The sequence below is a fragment of the Symphalangus syndactylus genome, chromosome 3 (genome assembly GCF_028878055.3).
Source record: "Symphalangus syndactylus isolate Jambi chromosome 3, NHGRI_mSymSyn1-v2.1_pri, whole genome shotgun sequence".
In the NCBI taxonomy this organism is placed as follows: domain Eukaryota; kingdom Metazoa; phylum Chordata; class Mammalia; order Primates; family Hylobatidae; genus Symphalangus; species Symphalangus syndactylus.
The window spans coordinates 59,297,115-59,318,494 of NC_072425.2; the positions used below are offsets into that span (position 1 = coordinate 59,297,115).

General features: G+C 42.3%; 1 protein-coding gene across 5 annotated transcripts in view; it reads right to left on the reverse strand.

Moving 5' to 3' along the window:
- The window catches only part of NTRK2 (neurotrophic receptor tyrosine kinase 2), a 362,023-nt gene that overhangs the window by 54,630 nt on the left and 286,013 nt on the right, over positions 1-21,380 (reverse strand). For all 5 annotated transcript variants that reach the window (XM_055272096.2, XM_055272094.2, XM_055272098.2 and 2 more), the window contains one exon: positions 19,473-19,707. In XM_055272096.2, the coding sequence (XP_055128071.1) occupies positions 19,473-19,707 (235 nt within the window). The remainder of the gene's footprint in view (positions 1-19,472; positions 19,708-21,380) is intronic.

Here is a 21,380-nt window from a genome sequence, read left to right on the forward strand (position 1 = left end):
CCTTAAAAAGGTAAAGAAAACTCTTGTGCTATCTGGCTCCAAGTTACACAAGAGCTTTAACCTTCTGCAGCTCTAAATTACCATCTATAAAACTGAGATCTATAAAAATTACATTGACAATGGTTGGCAATGTTTGACTTACTTCGCACACCACCAAGTAGCACAAGGCACGCATCCTTGGGTGTATTATTTAATAAAAACCATGTAACGATTGGTTCATTTGCCACCTTATCAAGTTAGGGTATTTGTTACGAGGAGAGGCCCTGGCTCTACATAGGTAATATTAGTCTATAATCTGATAGCAGATATGCGTGGGGTTCAGACACTGTTATCAGGTTTTATGTACTTTCTCATTTCTTGTCATTTTGTGTATTTCCATACACACAAACATCCAGAACAAAAAGCAAACCATGAAAGTCTGCATGTGGCTAACAAATAAACTTCTTCTCTAATATGGGGATATTGCTTTAAGAGAAAAGACAGAAAAAGATAGTATCATCTAATCCTCTTACCTGTAAGGCCAGCAGATAAAATGCATCTTCTGAATGATTCATGGGGGTTAGACATAAACAGTGGACAAAGAAATAAACTTTAAAAAATACCATTTAGCAAAACTGTACATTCTGTAGGAGAAACTGTATCTTTGTTTTTTTAATTTTTTTCCCTGGTTTTGTAAATTCTCTAAGAATTGATCTTAAAATATTGTGAAGACAATATTTTGGTTTAATTCAGTGAACCTGAGTCTTGAGATTAGACTTTTAGAGCTGAAAGGACTTTAGAAATCATCTGATCTGACGAACACCGTCCTCATTTCACAACTGAGTCCCAGACACAAAGGCCCAGGGAGGGTTAGTATGCTCAGATCACGTACAGATCACATGGGTGGCACTTAGTGCACAGAAATCAGCACACTTTGGATTTATGTAACCACAGGTGGTTGATCTTATGAATAACAGGAGTACTATGTTTGTCAGCAGGTCAACCTTGTGTTTTATTTGAAAGGGTTTTGAGGTCTGTTTTTGAGAATGAGGAACCTGTGCAAGGGGCTGAAACAGGCTGCCATATTCCTGTTCATTTCATACTCATTACAGTAGGAGTATTTGAGGACACACTAGGTGTTCTGGTACTGAATGAACAACTAGGGAAGACTGCTATGGCCAAGTGTGGCCTTGGGTGAATGTTCTCTCTGTGGCAAAGTTGGTGAGTTCTGCTGAGGGCTTGGAGAATAGTGAAGCAGTCATCTGGTAAAAAGTTGAATCAAATGTTCTCTGGGTTTCTCTGATCTGCTTACCATTTCCCCCTTTTTCTCTTAACTACTGCCACTTAATTATTCACAGTGAGTTGTGCTTCAAAGCTGTGAACATTTGAACATTCTCTTCTCTGTGACATGGAGAAGCTGTTGGCCATGGTCCTTAAGCTATTTAAATACTTATGTCATAAATATAATGAGATACCAAGACTTTTTTAGAGTAGTCCATGCACATATAATCAATGTCTTTGAAAGCTCAGATGAAGTTTGGCAAGTTTGAAAGAAGGAAGGAAAGCATGGAAAGAAGGCTCAATGGAGAGCGTAGGGAGAGCTGAAACCATAGTTAATTCTGGAAGCAGAGTGTTTCATAAATGTTTCCCTGTGCACAGAGGACCTAGATCTGCTCATACTGGTTTTTGGGGGCTGAAATAAATGTATAGAAATAAGAATATGATTGCTTATTTTAATTGTCTGGATAAAAGCAATGGAATCTTTGAGTTATAAGGATCTTTAGGACTTAATCTAAATTTCATATAATCTTAAGACACCATCTTCAAAACTAATGAAAATAAAAATGCATGTATTACTAGGAATTCATTTCTAAAACTTCAAGTTGGTAATATTTATACATTATAGAGCTAAACCCCAAAAACACATCAAAGTTTTTCCATTGTCTAATATGTTAAAATTGTGTATATAACACATTTGAGCATGTCAGTTTTCATTAGTTTTTATTGGTTACAGCATATTTCATATTAGTAGTTACATTAATGGTTATAGTACACATAAAGAGATGAAATTGAAATCAACTGTTTACAAAACCAGTCACTGAAGCCCCTTCATAAACTCACTGGGTTCCATAGAACACAATTTTTAAAACACTGGAGCCCTTTCTGCAGCATAATGGAAGATGGAAAACCTACACTTGGACACTTTCCTCCAGTGACAAGGAACTCATCTTTTGGCAAGGCAGCCCTGATACATCACAGCTCTCGTTCTTAGTTCCTCTTTACATTGTGCCAAATCTGCCTCATTGAAACTTCTATGTAACAGACACAGCTCTGGCCTCTGGAACCTCTATCGTCATCTATGTAGCAGAAGGTAGCTAGTATGTGCACATTTAGGTCTTCCTTTTTCTCACCCAAATGTCCCCAGCTCTCCCACCTCTCCCACCTTGGTGTTGTTCAACTATTTGGCTACCCCCCTATGAATGTTTTCATGCCTGTTAGAGGCGATCTTGAAATACAGATGAATTAAAATCACTTTAAACTTAATTTAATGCACCCAACTGAATCCTTGGTCTCCTTCCAGACCATTCCAAAACCAGGTCATAGAATGACACCAACTGTCCAGTTATTCTGGTCAGAAATCTATCTCACATCCTTGATATCTTCCTCTTCGTTTCCCTTTCCATACCCAATCCACCTCCAGGTCCTGCAACTTTGCCTCCTGAATAGCTTATAAGCCTTTTCACTTTGCTCTGAATCCATGCCCACCAAACCGTCATCTCCCCACTGAGCTTCTGTAAGAGCCCCTTAGTCCATCTGCTTACTCTGGCTCCCAGAGTTGCACAGCCCTACCTCCTTCTGAGAGCTCTTAGTGGCATCTCATTGCTTTTATGATCATGAAAAATCCTCAGCATGGCTGGCAAGGTCCTTTCTGCTTCTACAGCTGGGTTTTGCCCCTTGGGCTCCATGTCCAGCACACTGGCCATCTGCCGTCTCCTTCACCATGCTCTGCTTCTCTTGCCACAGGGCCTTCCTGCTCATTGTTTCCTCTGCCCAGAGGGGACGTTCCTCACTTCTTGGTGTAGTTAATCCAATTTGCAGGACTCAGCTCAAAGATGCCCTCCTCAGTCTTCCCAGAGTAGAGGAATCTAACCAGGTTAGATTCCCTTATTATAGGTTCTCATAGCCCTCAGAATGTTTGTTCCATGCCACTTATGACAAGTCTTGTTCAATATGTGTTTGTGGAATTATTTGACAAATGTCTGGCTCTTTAGGGGGATCATTAGGTCCAGGAAGCTAAGATGTGTCTATTTTTGCTCACTTTTTCCCCCTAATGCCCAGTGCCTAGTAGGTAAGCTGCTCATGCTCAGCAATATTTGTTAAATGAATTAGCTACGTAATTCCTATTTTGATTCTTTCTGTTCCATCAAGAAGAATGACCTGAATTCTAGAAGTGATGTAACAAATATGGTTAAATTGCTACTTAAATGGAAACTGTTTTAAATGAATCTCTGTCTTCAAGCATAGCTAAACACTGTCCCAGCCTGCTCCTTTTGACAATGTAAGTGTGGCACTCACTCAGACAGAAGGAACAAGAAAAAAGTAAAAGTGGAGATGATGAAGGAGATGAGCAAAGACTGATATAATTTCCAAGAGGGAAAAAGTAGGATTCCAGAAACAACTGATCACTAAACGTGACCTTTGTTCCAGGCTAGATTTTGACATAAACTATTTAAGGGTTGTTTGAAAGCACTTAGAAAATGTAGTGATGACCAGAAGCAAGTATAGGCTCTTTAAGATGAAATCATACCAAATGATCATCCAAAAGTAAGTGAAGTTGCTGGATAGGATGGGGGATTGCCTTGGACATGAAGTCTATTGATTTCAGCAAGGCTCTTGGGCAAAGTTCCTTGCAATATCCTTGAGAGGTGGAGTAATGTGGGCTGAACTCACAGCTAACCAAACACCAGTGTGTGCATGCCCTCTTAACACTGCCCTGCCCAGTGCTGACTCACACTAATGCTCTTTATTTCTGAGATATTCTCTTTCTGTATGCATAGATAGTTACAATAATGACAGCTGACACATAAAGTGTCCGCTATGAGCTAGGCACTATTTAAGGTGCACTTAATCCTTACCACATCTCTTTAAGAAGGTATTTTGATTATTATTGCCATTTTTTTATTTTTTATTATTTTTATTTATTTTTTATTTTTTTGGAGACAGAGTCTCACTCTGTCCCCCAGGCTGGAGTGCAGTGGTGTGATCTCAGTTCACAGCAACCTCCTCATGCCTCAGCCTCCCAAGTAGCTGGGATTACAGGCGCCCATCACCACACCTGGCTAGTTTTTGTATTTTTAGTAGAGAAGGGGTTTCGCCATGTTGACCAGGCTGGTCTCAAACTCCTGACCACAGGTGATCCGTCCACCTTGGCCTTCCAAAGTCCCCTCCTTGGGATTACAGGCATGAGCCACCACGCCTGGCCCTATTATTGCCATTTAAAACTTGAAGAAATAGTGTTGAGAGGTTAAGTCACTTGTTCAAGATCACAAAAATAGTAAGAGGTGGAGCTGGAATTTGAACCCAGAAAATCTGGCTCCAGAGACTATGCTGTTTATGCAGTTCTCCTACCCTCATCTCCCTGCTTCCAATGTTCTAGAATGCTCTTAGCCAGCAGAACTTTATTGTATTATACATGTCTAATGAGCATCCATGCACTGGTTTACAATGCTGTAAAGGAAGTGTTCTTTACCTGTAATGCACAGATCCTAAAGGGATCCATGGATAGAATTCATAGGGTTCTGTCAACTTGAATTGCATCTCATTTTCATGAACCTTTAACAAAAATTTAGCATCTCTTAGGATGGGCAGAATCTGTGAAGTTGTCACCCATAGAAATCAGATATTTTCATGCCACATTATTATTGTTACAGATTATCTCAAAACATCATTTATGATCATCACTTTGAAATTTTAATAGCTATTAGACCGCCAAAAGATCTCATTATTTAATGTTTTAACAAAAACACATGTTACTATGTCACCCTTTTAACATTTTATAACTATGCTGAATGCAACGCTGTTCTTTTGTAATGCTGTATATTTTATTTTTTTGAATGCAAAACATTATTTGGTGCAGGAGTGGATAGGCTTCCCCAGACTGCTAAAGGGCAGAGCCCTATCCTGAGCTATGCAAATTGAGCTTTTCCTGCAATGTGTGTGGCTTACGCCACAAAACTTTTCCTTTAGGACAAGTGTTTCATGCTCAGGCAAATACATATGACTCAGAATGGCTGACAAAAGGTAAGCGAGTGATCGTTCTGGACCAACTCCAAAGACATAAAGGAAGCACATGACATAGAGTATTAAAATATGCTTTTAGTGGTGGTGGCTACAGTTGCCTTTAGGGATAGCGTGGAAAAAACAGAGTACAGGACAGCAGCCAGTTAGGAATCTGGGGAAGTCTTTTGACCTTGCCAAAGACCTCATAAACACCATTCTAGCCTGGGAGGGTTGACCAACAATACATGAAGTGTGGCTGCACTGGTAGAAAGTGTTTTATTAATTCAGGAGACATGAAGAAAAGGAAAATGTGACGTCAATGTATCATATATGCCCCCACAGCAACACCTTGGGCCCATGCCAAAAAGACCCAAGACAGCGTTCACAATCTTTGGAACCCATCTTTGGATTCAAGGATGTGTTTACTCAATAGAGCATCCTTTCAAACATGCTAGGTGTAGCACAGTATATGCCACAGGACTCTGCTCTGTCCCCGTTCCCCAATGGCAACAAAAGAATAAATAATACTTTACATATATATGTATACTTCACAATTTTCTTGGTGGCATCATGACAGCACTCGTAGCAGGCAGAACCGAATTCTTTACCATTTTACTAAGATGAGAAGTAAGGTTCCGAGAAGTTAAATGAGTTATTCAAAGCCACACACTGCACACATATTGAAGGTGAGAATAAATCCAAGTCTGCTGTCTGCCTGCCTATGTTCCTTGGCATATTAGTCAGGTTCAGGAATGACTCAAAGCTGGAGAGCTGGTAGGCTGGACAAAAGACCCAGATTCCCTCCTTAAAATAAAGGGACAGACTGACTACTTCAGAAGCCCCTTCCCAATCTAAAAAGCCATGGTTCTGAAATTTGGAGTATCCCTTTTCTTCTTCCAACCAACACAGCTTTAGAACTTTGCTCTGCACAGTGGGCCACTGTCCTAGACAGATCTTTTATGATTACAAAGGGCAGAGCTCTGAGAATACACCAGGCGACCCTTGTCCATCTCTCAGGGAGAAGACTAGAGGAGCCAGAGTTGTGCTGAGGGCACAGAGAAGCTTTCAGAGTGGGAAGAGCATGGAGTTTTTGTTTGAGAATAGGAGCTCAGATGCCAGTCTGCCAGAGGCATAAGGGAGGGCACTTCAGGAAAGTGATTTCACATCCCTGAATATTATTTTTCTCATCAGTAAATTGGAAGATGGCTGAGAGGGTTACATGCCAAGCTGAGACATAAAAGGAGGGCAGGTATGTCAGTCTTCCTTACAAGACCCCACATCAGCCCTCTAAGACATTAACAGGAGTCTTCTAAGGTCGTTGTTCCTACAATGAAGTCTAATGAGTTTTCCAGAAAGAAATTCACTACTTGCCCTAAGACAGCTGGGAAGAACTTAAGCCCCTGTGGTAGCTGCAGAAAAAAGCCATACTGAGGTTGGACATCACTCACCCTGCAATTTCTCCTTTGAGTGGATGTTCCCTCCACGCCCTTAAACCCGGGCATCAATCTCTCCATACCTTTCCAAAACTCAGGAAGATTTCTGTGCTGCACACAAAGGCGAGGCATGAGCCTCAAATCCTCCCCAGCTTCCGCTGCAGTATCTCTGTCATCAGCAACATGTGAATGAACCAAATTATCTCCAGGGCTGAGGGCGTGGGCCACATAGCTGGGCTCCGCCGTCAAAGGAGCCCAGCGTCATGTTCTCCACCCCCTTATGAGAAGGCTGGTGCTGTCGTAAGGCTGTGAGGGAGGAAGCCAGCCTGGAAATGCCATGTAGGGAAGAAACTGTTCCATTTCAGTGTTCAGATTCTAAAATAGCTGCTAATAAAATGCCTTCATACTGTGACACTTCAGTACAGACACCCACAAGGATACCTTGACAAGCTGTTTGACTCTCCACAAGCCTTTTCTTGTATTTCCTGCGTAGGGCCTCCACCAGTCACCCACGCAGATATACAACCATGCAGTGACAGAGAAGGCCAGCAGGGGTCTGCCTAGACCACCAGCCTGGGGGCCCCAGCTCCTTGTGGAGAGGGGTTGCGGGGCGGGGGCGGCGGTGTGCTCTGGGTTGGCATGGTCAGGAGCACGGTGTATCACTTTCCACCTGCTGCTTGCTCTGTCTGTCTCGTGATCCTCATGATGTCTTTGACAACACTTACCTAGAGAATGAGTCAAGCTCACTTCCCAGGATGAGAGAAGAGAGCCTCAAGTAGCACTTCATTTACTAACTGATACCATAAGAAATAGTTCTTGGGTTCATTCGGAAATGTCATGGTTCAATGAACCTAAGCTCTGATGTTCAAGAGAGTAGGATATGACTGTGCACTAGTGATTAAAATTCAGAGGGTCTTTCCCATCAGAAGTCCTAAAACTCCATTAATTATGGTAATACCATCTCTATCAGGAAAGCCAAGGGTCATGGTTGAGACAATTTTTCACAGCAACTATTCTCCTTTAGAAGCTTGATAACTAAGACCTTTTGTAAAGTTACCATTTGAATCTCAGCATAGAGGAGACCGTGTTATATCCTTGTCTACTTTCTGTAAGTCTACCTGAGCAGTGCCTATATAATAGCTCTACACTGGCTGGGCGCAGTGGCTTACACCTGTAATCCCAGCATTTGGGAGGCTGGGGGGGGGGGGTGCAGATCACAAGGCCAGGAGTTCGAGACCAGCCTGGCCAGCATAGTGAAACCCCGTCTCTACTAAAAATACAAAAATTTAGCCCAGTGTGGCGGCAGGTGCCTGTAATCCCAGCTACTCGGGAGGCTGAGGCGGGAGAATCACTTGAACCCGGGAGGTGGAGGTTGCAGTGAACTGATATTGTGCCATTACACTCCAGCTTGGGTGGCAGAATAAGACTCCATCTCAAAACAAAACAAAACAACACAAAACAAAAAACATAGCTCTACACTTGGCTGGACATCAGACTCACCTAAGAAGCTTGTGAAGAATATAAATTCCCAAATCTCATCGCTTTCAAGATGCTGAATCAGTATATGTAAAGTGAAGTCCAAAAATCAATATTATGCAAAAGACACTCTGGGGTATTCAGATGTGTGACCAAGCTTAGGAGCCCATGCAGTGGCAAGTTCTATAGTACTAGGTAAGATCATACTTCCATGCCTCCATCAGCATAAAAAGAATTTCAGACGTTTTCTCTTAGTTGGACATCACAAGCTATTTTATGTTTGATAATTCTCTTCATGGAGTCAAATTTAAACTAGCTGTACCTGGTAAGCAGAATTCCTCAGGCAACATGACTGTGCTAAGTTCTTATGGTCACCAATAGGATGATCAACAGGGAAAGCCACTGCAGCTCTGCAGAAAGAGAAACCCTCGTGTTTTTCACGTCCCCATAGGTATCCAATATTAGGCTACATTGATGTAACACTATCTTGGAGTTTTCTAGTCTCTCATACATAGACAAATAGACTAGGTAGAAATTTGAAATACTGACCAGAGGACAGAATTTTAAGAGATTGATATGGAGAGTTGAAAGATGAAGTCAAATCATGCTTGGACTCAGGAGTGATTTTCATCCTGAAGACCCACTACTTTGAAGAGCATCTTCATTTTGAAAGACTTACAAGAAGAATATTATAGACTCTTTCTTGGAAGCTCCTTTTAGGCAATTGTCATGATCTGTAAGAACTTAGGAAGTGCCTAGCATTCTGTGAGGCATGTGGAGTTCAAAATTAGAACTTCCACATCCTCCCAAAAAGTACTTGTTAACAGGTCATCTAATTGTATTTATAACATCCATCACAGGCAATAGTCTTTGTGGTTAACAACATCTCTACCTGCTATTTATCCTTTAAGGCCCACCTCAAATTCTGTTTCTTTCACAGAATTTTCCAGATGTCATCCCACATCTCCCCCCAAATCAGTTTATCTCTGTTCTCCATAACATGTATCGCACTGCCTAGTATCAGAGTGATTCATTTATGTCTCTTCTCCCCAGGACATGTGTGGTTTTCTTTGGGGAAACGAACACATCTTACTTGGTATTTATATATTAAAGAGGCATGGTTAAGAACTATGTCTGCAAAACTATCTTGGATTAATTCAGCCATTTCATCCACCCAAGGTGTTTGACCCCGACCATAGGCAAAGACTGTGGGAGAATGCGAAAAGCGGGGAGCATTACTAATATTCTGCCTACACATATCTTTTTTCAAAGCCTTCTTGAACCAATTCACATTTTTAGCCCAGGGAATCTCTCAAAGGTAGCAAGTAGGCTAAGATAATTTCCTCTTGCTCAATACTCACTGGAGATGGAGAATACTCTCCTACTTAAGTAATAATTCTGTGTAGGCAGGGAAACTTTAATTGTAGAAAAAGTATTATGTAAATGTAAGTTATTTAATTAAAAAGGAAAAAAACCTTTACAGGAAGTAACTGTCTTAAAGCGACGAGAGAACTTGTTTGCCATGCTGCAGCTTGTAAGCGGTTCACTGGTAGATTTTCGAAATGATATATTCATTATCAAGAGAAATGATAACCATCTTCTGCTTTTAGGCAAGATGGAGCAACAATCAAAAAATGGCTTCATATGTGAAAAACTTGTTTTCACACTAGACAACAGGCAATAAAGGACAGTGAGTGATCTGAGAGATGAGAAACAAACATTGTGAGATTAATTCATTGAGAGAGACAGAGTGGGGAGTCCAGGAGTCCAGCAAGCTCCCTAAGTTGGGGAGATGGAGCTGAGAGTCTGGGGAGATCAAAGTGGCTAGCGTTGAAAGGACAGAATGCCAGAGAAGAGAGAGCTGCACATAGAAAGAACTCTGAAGATCTGCAGAGGATGCCCGTTGAATACCCAGCTGAGTTCTGATCAGTGCGTGCATGTGAGGATACTATTCATGGCCGAAGGAAGAACTTACCAAACGATCTGAGAAAACTGTCCAGTGCTCACACAGGGTGAGAAATAAGGCTGGTTCCTATGAAGCAGGGTGAGGACCTCAGGATTCATGGGGCATTGGGCAGAGTACACAGGAGGATCTTGCCTCAATAGCGGGAAATAAGCCCTAAAGTAAGCATTGCTGTGGTCTTGACCAGTAAATCTTAACAGTAACACACAACAGGATCAAACTGTTCCTATGCAATATAAATGCATTCCATAACAAAGCTCAGAAATATTTATAGGAATACAAAAACATCCAGCATCCAACAAGGTGAAATTCACAACATCTGGCTTCCAACTTAAAACTACCAGGCATGCAAAGGAGCAGAAAATATGACCCACAATGAGGAGAAAACTTAACCTCAACAGAACCTGGTTAAGGATAGACACAGATGTTAGAATTACAGACAAATACATTGAAATATTTATTATGACAATATTCTATATGCTTAAAAAGTTAACTAGAGACATGGTAGATATAAGAAAAGGCCCATATTGAACTTCCAGAAATGAAAACTGCAAAGTGTGAAATGGAGACTATACTGGATGAGAATAATGGCAAATTAGACATTGCAGGAGAAAAAAATTACTGAACTTGGTGACATAATAACAAAAACTATCCAAAATGAAACACACAGAAAAAAACAGAATTCAAAAACATGGAAACAGCTCAGTGAGCCATGAGACAGTGTCAAGTGGCTTATTATAACTGAAATTGGAGTCCATAGGGGGTTGGTGGGAAAAGCAGAATTAATATTTGAGCAAATAATAGCCAAAAACTTCTGAACTGATGAAAACTATAAACCCACAAATTGAAGAAATCCAGTGAGTCCAAGCACAATAAATAGAAATACAACAATACCAAGGCATATCACAATCAAATTGCCCAAGACCAGTAATAAAGAGAAAATCTTAAAAGCAGCCAGAGCAAAAAGAAGCATTAACACAGAAGAACAAGCAATTATTTTGTATCGCTTTGATTTGTAGTTCTCAACTTTTAAAGGCAGGGGCTCATTGCAAATAAAGAAACAGATGCTATCATGGTGCGTAAGGTCAATGTGACAGATAATTTTCTTTGATGACCCCAAAGCCATTTGCTTCCTTTTTCTCTGTAGCAGAATTGCAGTTTTGTCTAGGTCTTTCGTAACAAGTCATTGATCTCTGGAGAGTGAGCTCAGCCCTTAGTCTTGACCCACCTCTGGCCAATGAGGTATAAGAAGAAGTCTTTGCAGAGAGGATGTTCTAGGAAAGATTTATGCCCTGATGGAAAAATGTGTGCAAGAAAAAACAATCTGCTCTATGCAGCAACCTGGCCTTCCTCCTCGGACTGCAGTTTTAATGTTTGGAGTTGCTGCAGCCATCTTGCAGCCAGGAGGGAAAGACCAAGGACATCTCCAGTGCCAATCCACAGCTCTGACACTGGAAAGCCTCTGAACCAATCAGAAATTGCCCGCTTCTGAACTTCCTTTCACTTGAGTAAAACAACCCCTTAACTGCTTAGCCACCTTTAGTAGCATATTGCTTCCTTGGGCTAAACACATTCCTAACTGATATGATTATAAGGTTAGAAAAGGAAATCAGAGACTTGAATATTTGTCTTCAGGACTGGATGCTCTTCCCTCTGTACCCCAGCTAACTCTTTGTTGCCAGCTTACTTTTACAAGTGGCTCTGGTCTGAGTGAGGCAAAAGCATAGAACATCACAGGCACGAGAAAGCGGAGACCCAACTGTTTCAAAACTGGAGGAGGAGAGACCTCTCAGGATCTTGAGGCATCAGAGTCCTTCTGCCCCATCCAAGCCAATGGGCAATGCCCACTTTTCCCTACCGTCATTCCCAGTGCACCTGGAAGCATACCGAATTTCTGAATCTAGCACTTCTATGTATAAAGTATAGGGGCTAGTGATTTCAAGAAAAAGAGACTCAGAAGACCAAAAAAAAGGGGACAGATGGATTTACCCATCTACTGCTAGCATTCTTCACCAGTTGGGTGAAGGATGGGACTAAGAACTGGAATAACGTATCTCCATGCTGGTTTCCAAAACTTTCTATAGCCTTTGTTAAAAGATCACAAGGCATAGCAATAGATTAAAGGCTCTGAGGTGTTCTGCAGCAAGGAAAGAGATTGCTTACCTTATGATTACAAGATCACTTTTTTTGAAGCACACCCACTGACAGCTGATGGCTGAGAGACCCTGCTCTAGGCAAATCAAGTAAGTACAGAGGTGAAGATGTTGGGATCTGTTTGGCGGATCTATTTCATAGACCATATGACATATCACAATGCAATCTAATATGTCATTTTCCAGTGTAGAAACTCTCAGTGGCTCCACATTGCCAAAAGGATCAAGTCCAAAGTCTTTGGCATGGCAAAGACCCCTGTGAAATGTGATAATAGCCTCAAGAGCTTATTTTGATGGCCTCAGAAGAATAGCAAAGAAGATCCCACTCCTGGATCACATACTGTGATGTTTACATTGACATCTCTCCTTATATCCTACTTTCTGTCTTCCTCTCTATCCTGGCCTAGGGCCTACTTGCAAATGGAACAATTTGGGGCCTATATCTTAAATAGCAGCTCAAACGTTGTGTCCCTGAGAACCCTACTCTGAGTTTCCAAAGTAGGCTGGAGGCTTCCTCTTTTGGGTTCCCATTTTGTATCTACATTACAGCATTTATCACATTGTATTAAAATGTCTGGGAACTCCTCAAAGTAGAGCCTAGGTGCCTTTCTTTAAAAGTCTGGATGCTTTTTGCATCTACTATTGCATCTAGCACATAGTAGTTGTTTCATAAATATGTACTGAGAAAATGAATGAATGAGAGGACTCTCATGCTCACCCTGTGGCAACTCCAAAGCATATGTAAAAGGTTCTTAGGAAGGCCTGAATACAAATTTAACCAATTTAGAACCTTGAAACACTTTATGCAAGTCCAGTTTAATACAGAAATAGTCTGAACTCAATAGACTTCTCCCTGGCAGACGGGTTCCTCTGAACTGTGCTCTAAGTGTTGTAAGAAGCATTCATTGAAGATGATTTCATAAAATAAACAACTCTTCTGGTTTTAAGTACACTTTAATCAAAAGAGCCCAAATAGAAAGATCTATAATTGTTCATGTGAAAGCTAAGAATTATTGTCTAAGTATTATGTAGTGGTGAGAAAAATGAGAAAATGATCCATGCAAATGAGAGTCAATGACACAGAGGACATCCCTCTTTTAGGAAGGAACTGATTCGCCCCTTAAATTGAACATTGTGCCTGGTTTCAAAGGTTCTAGACATAGTTTACAGGAGGAAGCTTTCTTATTATGGTCATAAATACTTCCCTGGGCTCTTCACTGCAAAGAAAATGTTGTCTGAGATAGGGATGGTCCTATATTCCTAGCTTTACTTCCTGAAGTCAACACTCCTAGCTTCAAAGCCAGACCCAGATACAAATCTGAGTACCTTCTTTATTCACCTGCAGGGCTACAAAGGCACACACAAAAAGTGGGAGTCCTGGTGGGAGTCCTGTTCAACAATCACGTACTGACCACCTCATATGCACCATGCACTGTGCCAGCTTCTGCAGAAACAAAGATGTGTAACACTTATCTTCTATCTGCTCTCATATTAATGAGAGACATAAATATGAGCCAGTTTCCTTGATGCAAGGTACTCTATGCTGTGATGCCTCTTTGTATGGAGTATAGAGAAATCACATATTTATGAGCAATTATTCTGCTAAGAGGAAGTCAGGAGGAGGTGAAACTGAAACCTCCTCTTATGCTGCTCCTCATAGAGGGAATGGTTTTAGTACATGACAAAACAAGACGGTAAAAACATCTGTGGAATGAGTCTATCTTTCTATTAGTCAATCAGTCAGTCAATCAATCAATCTATCCATCCATCCATCCATCCATCTACCTACCTATCTTGAAATATTCACATTACATAAAAATATTTCTTAAAAATAAACATATTCTTTTTAAAGACCAAGGAATGATGGTTAACTCTTGATTATTTCTTACATTCTTGGCCAGTTCTTAAATTATCTAAACCTTCTCCCTTCTGTGGCTCAGGACTATATTTTCCAGTTCATCAACCCTTGGAAACCTCTAAGGTGAGTAGGGTAAGGTGGAAGGTGCTAAAGTTCACATCTGTTCATCTGGCCACTTGCTATATTAGCTGGTCTTGGTACCACACATCTTCCTTTCTCTTCCCAGTTGATAAACGAGGAGTGGGCATCTAATGATGACTTCCTGGAATTTGTTGCTGACATCTCTTTAACACTTTAGGGTTCTGCCCTGGCCTTGCTCAGCCAAGTTATATTCATTTGTTTCTGTAAATGTCTACTATAAATCACTTTGCTTATTCTTCTTCCTTTTCTTTTCTTAAGTGGAAGATAAATTAAAGGACGGGGTTTCTTACCACTCCAACATAAAGCTGAAGCCCACGGGAGAACAAGATTTAACAGCTAGGATTTCAGATAGTTGGGGCCCTCCACTCTTCAACAGATCACATACATTTTAAGCATATGTTAAAACCAAACAGTGCAAACCACCCAAAGGGCACATTACAAAAATTTCAATGGTCTCAATGCGGCACAGTCATGACCAAGTAGAGTGAGACCCTAGGTCTCCAACAGGCAGAATGTGACCCAAATCTGGTTCAGATGTTTCCTAAATGTCAGGTTTTGCCAGTGGAGGAAAGAAACCAAAAAACAAAAGACTGGTACTGCAGAGCTGCTAATTAAAACAATTCAGACAACATAAATGCTAGAGTAATTTTGGACCCGCCATGTCAGGCTGGTTTCAATGCAAATGTAGTGTTCCGCTTTTTCCCTTCATTGGGAAGGTATAATTAGCTCAGCTGCAACAGGGTGGACGCCTGGAGGCAGCCATTTCCTGGTGCTACCAGCTCCCCCGTAATGAAAGAACAGCTGCCACCCACCCCTCCTGCCATGAATTGCACAGAGGCATGGCTATCTTTTGAGGCTGCTTATAAGCCACCATGAGCGGAAGGCTTGGACGTCTAGTAGGAATGGTTCTTGCTTAAAGATAAGGAACATTTTACGCAATTCAGTTGACTCCATGCCCAATCACAATTCTTCCACATAAGATAGCCCTGATCAGAAAACAAAACCAAAACCAAAACCAAACAAAGAAAACCACACACAACTGTCTCCCGTTACTGAGATGGAAAGAATTTTGTTTTTTTATTTATTTATTTATTTTTTTTTTTTTTGAGACGGAGTCTCGCTCTGTCGCCCAGTCTGGAGTGCAGTGGCGCTATCTCACCTCACTGCAAGCTCCGCCTCCCGGGTTCACGCCATTCTCCTGCCTCAGCCTCTCCGAGTAGCTGGGACTACAGGTGCCTGCCACCATGCCCGGCTAATTTTTTTTTTTTTGTATTTTTAGTAGAGACGGGGTTTCACTGTGGTTTCACTGTCGTCTCGATCTCCTGACCTCGTGATCTACCCGCCTCGGCCTCCCAAAGTGCTGGGATTACAAGCGTGAGCCACCGCGCCCGGCCGGAAAGAATTTTTAACATTGGTGACGACAGCTCACATCAGCTAAAGTAGCTTCTCACCTTGGAGTTCAATGCAGAGTGTCGAAGAGGATAGGGATAAAATAATGAAAAAAATTTTTTTTTAAATTACTAAGGTGCCAGCAAATGAGAAACCTGAACTGTAAGGAGAACACATTACCCCAGCTATGGTGATAGAGAAGTTGAAGAGACACCGTGGAGGGGATGGGTTTGAGGTTAAGCTTTTAAGTGACCCAGTAGGTGGATGACTGATGTAAAAGCAAGAGTGCTCTGGGACTTAGCCACCACAGGAGGCACTGGAGTTCTCCTGTAAAACAGATCAACAGCTTCTGCTTGTCCCTTTGACAAACTCAACAGAATGGGCCCCATCGATACGTCAACAAGCAAACATCTCCCAAGAACCAGTTCTATGATGGCAAATATTCACTTTCATGAAACGAAAAGGTGAACCATCATTATGACATTTTAGAGAAGGCAAAATAAAGTGTCATTTCCTTGTTTCCCAGGGCTGCTAGCAAATTGTCAGGTTTTGCATCCATTGTTCACTTCCCTACCCAGTCCTGCCCATTCCCATCTGCAACAGAGGCCATTGCTAGGCTGGTTCTTTTCCCTCATCTTGAATGGGAAAACCAAACAAAAACTAACCCTGCAACTGCAACTGAGTAGTGACCACGGGGGTGAAATTAACACGGCATCTGGAGCACGTTTCTTAGTGACTCAGCCAGTTCCAAGATCACGTAACAAATAAAGGAACTGGGAATCGTTATTCTTCCGATCATTTCAGAAGAAAGTACTTCAGAATATTGTCACCTAAGTGGAGGATTTTCTTTTTAACAAATATTAAAATATGGTAGACGGCAAAGTCCAGTGTTTTTACAATGTGTAAATAAATGACCAAGATTAATTTCTTATGTTCATAATGATGGTCACTGTTTTGCTATTATTTTCCTTTTCATGCTTTTTTTATTCTTTTTTGAGATATAATTCAGGTACCATAATATTTAGCCTTTAAAGTGAATGATTCAGTGTCTTTTTTTGTATGTGGTTAATGTTTTACAATTGCCACCACTGTATATCGTTCTAGCACATTTTCATCACCCCCAAAAGAAACCCTGTATGCAGTAGCAGTCAATTCCCATTCTTCCTCCCCCGATCTCCTGGTAACCATTAATCTACTTCCTGTCTCTATGGATTTGCCTATTCTGGACATTTCATATAAATGGAATCATATGGTATGTGGCCTTTTGTGTCTGACTTCTTTCACTTAGCACACTGTTTTAGAGGTTTATCTGTGTTGCAGCATGAATCAGTACTTTATTCTTTTGTACTGCTGAATAATATTCCATTGTATGGATTACTGCATTTTGTTTATTCATTAATCAGTTGATGGACAGTAAACTTGTTTCTACTTTTTAGCTATTAATAATAATGCTACCATGCACATTTATGTTCAAGTTTTTGTGGGAACATTATTTGAGTTCTCTTGGGTATATGCCTAGCAGTAGAATTACTGAATTACATGGTAACTCTATGTTGAACATTTTGAGGAACTACCAAACGGTTTTCCAAAGCAGCTGCACCATTTCACATTCCCACCAGGAGAGTACCAGAGTTTCAATTTCTCTACAGCCTGGCTAACACTTGTTATTGTAGTCATCTCAGGGGGTGTGAAATGGCATCTTATTGTGAGTTTTCTTTGCATTTTCCCTAAAGACTAATGACGTCACCCATCTTTTCATGTGCTTATTGACCATGTGGATGTTGTCTTTGGAGAAATGTCTGTTCAGAACCTTCTCCTACTTTCGAATTGAGTGATTTATCTTTTTATTGTTGAGATTTTAGGTATTTTTCTTTAAATTATTTTTGGAGATTCCCAGAGAGGAGGATGCCAGGTTGCATCCAGTTAAGTCCTAGCTTTGAGGATGAAGTATATGTCTATCGATTTGGTTAATAATTAGGTGAAAAAACTTAACGAGCACTCACTTTTTGTGCCAGGCACGTTGAACCCTTTACTAATACTGCGGAGAGAAAGCCTATGCCTGGGCCACATGTCCCTCCCTTGGGTGCTCACCAAGATCAGCAAAGCTTTTCTTCAGAGAATCATCCATGTGTTTCCCTGCCCCCATCAAGGAAGGGAGAACTTTCATTAAGGTGTAGAACTAGCAGAGGAGACCATCTTTGGTAGGTAAAATCTCCCCATGTTTTAAATATCTTGAACAAACTAGTCATTGCTTTTAAGCTACATTTTGAACACTTGAAGTTAAGAGTGTGCCCCCATCTCCTGCAAATGCAGCCAAGAGAATCTTTTTCCATGTGGTCTCTATTCCTTTTTGACACACAAAATGTAAATGATGCTTATCAAGGTGACCAAGAAAAAAAAAAAGACACCACAAAACAGTCAAATGAAGAATAATGGAGCACGACGATAGATTCATTTTCTTACACTAATTATAGCAAAGTTCACTCTACTAAAATGCAGAGGCCATAGAGATGAGCAAGACTGCAGGAAGGGGAATAGGAAAAAACTGAGAAGGTGCCTCCTCAAAAATAAATAACAATGAGAAGAGCAAAGCCAGCATCTTCACCAGCACTACCTTATTATGAAAAGTAGCCAGTTCTGTGCTTTATGCTGTTAAGCTATAGACACCAGCACTACCTTATTATGAAAAGTAGCCAGTTCTGTGCTTTATGCTGTTAAGCTATAGACACCAGCACATTTATTCCCTTCCTTCCTTTTCCCTTCCTCTCTCCTTAAAGAACAAGCAAAACACACAAGAAAATCAAATTGAGTGCTGGTAGAAAGTCAAAGTGGTAGAACACCACCCCAAATCTTCACTCTAAATATCACAACTTCAACATTTCCAGAAATTCCCTTTTCTCTCATGTCCGAGTTCCAAAATCTCAGTTAACAAAGTTAACATATCCTGGGGGCCAGTTCTAGGTCATCAGTGGATCTGAGTCACTGTCTATACTCTGCCTCTCAGTGATTTCAGTGGTGGAAACACCAGACAAGCTGTGTGGAAGTGTCTAGGAACAGGCAGGATAGAACTTCTTCCATCTCACCAAGCTAAACCGCTTTCAACCAAGATGGTGCTTGGAGGGAACTTCCAAAGTCCAGTGTACTATTATTTATGTGAACAAGTTCACTTTTGTTCAAATCTCAAACAAAGGCTCCAGGTATAATTTCACAGAATCAAAGCCAAACCTCAGCATCCTTTAACCTCACCAGGAATTCCCCCAGGCCCTCAGTTTTCTCTGGAATGATTCTCACACTGAGGCCTTCACTCTTGGAGATCTCACCCACCGTGCTGGAGTGCCAAGAGCAGGGTGGGTGCTATGGGCTGACCTGTGTCCCCCCAAAATTTATATGTTGATAACCTCACCTCCAGGGCCTCAAAATGTGACTGTATTTGGAGATAAGACTTTAAATAGGTGATTAAGTTAAAAAGACCATTAGGGTGGGATGCAGTCCAATCTGACTGGTGTCCTTAAACGAAGAGGAAATTTAGACCTAAAGGGAAGGATTGGGAGGTCACCATCCCAATGTGAGGGCATAGTGAGGAGGCAGCCACCTGCAAGCCAAGGAGTGAGGCCTCAGGAGGAACCAATCCCACTGACACCTTGAGCTTGGACTTCCAGCCTCCAGAACCATGAGAAACACATGTCTGTTGTTTAAGCCACCCAGTCATGATATTTTGTTATGACAGCCTCAGCAAACAAATACAGCAGGAGTCACAGGGAAAGAGGTCCCTGGGGTCTCTGATCTGCACAGCTACTCACCCTGTAGTAGTCAGTGCTGTACACATCCCGGGACATCCCAAAGTCCCCGATTTTCACCAGCAAGTTCTCCCCAACCAGGCAGTTCCTGGTGGCCAGGTCGCGGTGCACGAAGTGCTGGGATGCCAGGTAGACCATGCCTGCGGCGATCTGCTGGGCTATATGCAGCATCTGCGACTGGGTCAGCTCCGTGGGCGGGTTGCCCTCAGCCATCAGCACGGCATCAGGGCCGTGTGCCCTGGGGAAGGACATGGAGAATGAAGCTGGGGGCCTCAGCATTTTCACTCCAGGGGCCCTTTGCCCCTGCCCCTCCCCGTCCCTCTTGCTAAGCTCCTCACCCCCACCCTGTCAGCTGCTGGTGCTAAAAGACGCTGCCTGACTTAGCATGAAGAGGAGACAAAGATGCTTCACACAGTTGTACTTCTGAAGTCCCGGGAGCACCCAGGCTGCTCTGTTTCCCAAAGTGTCTGGAATTCCCAGGACCCCGTGGGCCTGAATGTCCCCCTTCCCTCCAGTGTACAGACAGGTTGACATTTTAGGGGCTCTGGCACTGTGCTGGATTCAGGCACTGAACAGGGCCCCCTGACCCTGAGAAACAGCAGGTAGGTGAAGGAAGGCAAAACCAAAAACAAAAATTGGGGGAAAGATGGACTCTCCTAGAGGGATGGATATGGCAGCCCAGTGGGTCCCCACCCCTCCCCACCTAGCCAGGCTACGCCAGAGCATCCCCCAACCAAGCTGATTCCTCCAGAGTGTCCCCACCAGCACCAGAGCTGGGCAGCCTGCGGCCTTCCACAGTCTGCCTGATCTGTGGCCAGGCATGGTTTCGAAGCTACTCCTGGCTCTCTCAAGCCCAATGCAACAATAGAGTCCCAGGGCATTCTCAACCTGGATGTTCACTCGCAATACAAAATACCATTTCCTTCTGTCCACCCCTCCTCCACCTTCCGCTCAACACGGGCTATGGCCAACACATAGGAGAACTCTTTTGAACCACAGCCTATTTATTCTTTTGCTGGGGAAAATTTTATTGTTTACACTATGGGGAGGGGGACTATGATTTTTTAAATCTTATTTTTCTTCTGTCTTACACACCTGGCCTCTCCCCAGCTATGTGATGACTTAGGGCACCCTAACACGCATGTCCTGCAAGGGTGGGAGGATCCGAGTCTTAGGATGCCGTCCTCAGCGCGGCAGGCTCTGCTGTGACATCCTGCGCTGTGAACCAAGATGAGCGTCATTGCCCCTGGTGGCCTGAGGGGGCGCTGCAGTGCAAGGAATAAAGGCGGGGTTTGCTGCCGGGCTCTGCCCTGCCGTGGCCAAAGGGCTTCTCTCTCGGAAAGGAAAGATCTCCCTCAAGACATTTTGAAACACTTGGAATAAATATAGAGGATTTTGCATAAATGTTAAAGTAGGTAACCTCACCTGCAGGGTTTCAGAGCCGTGTGAGTATTTGAAACTGAGAAAGCCAGAATTGTCTGAGAACACATGTCAGGGTTTGCCCTGCCTCTCCGCCCTCCTTCCCTCAACTATTCAAGCCACAGGGGTATCCCCACTTCCATCCTGGCTCCAGCCTACAGTGACTGTCTTTCCCTTTGATTTCGGGAAGCATTCTGTCACCAGATCTTTCATTCCTGTATTCTCAGGGAATGAACACTGGACAAGGAGCTGGGGGGTCTCCCAGGCCCACCAGCATCCAGTGCCGTGATCCAGGGAAGCACTTTAATTTCTCTCATGTACAATTTCTTCATTAGTCAAAAATACAGAGGAATATTATACTGGGTAATCTCTTAGGTTCCTCCTGTCTCTAAATACCTGGGTTTAACCATTCCCTAGGGAGGAGTTTCCTGTTTTTGTACAAGCCAGTCCTAATATTTCACCTCTACTCAAACCACAACCCCCAGCTGCCTC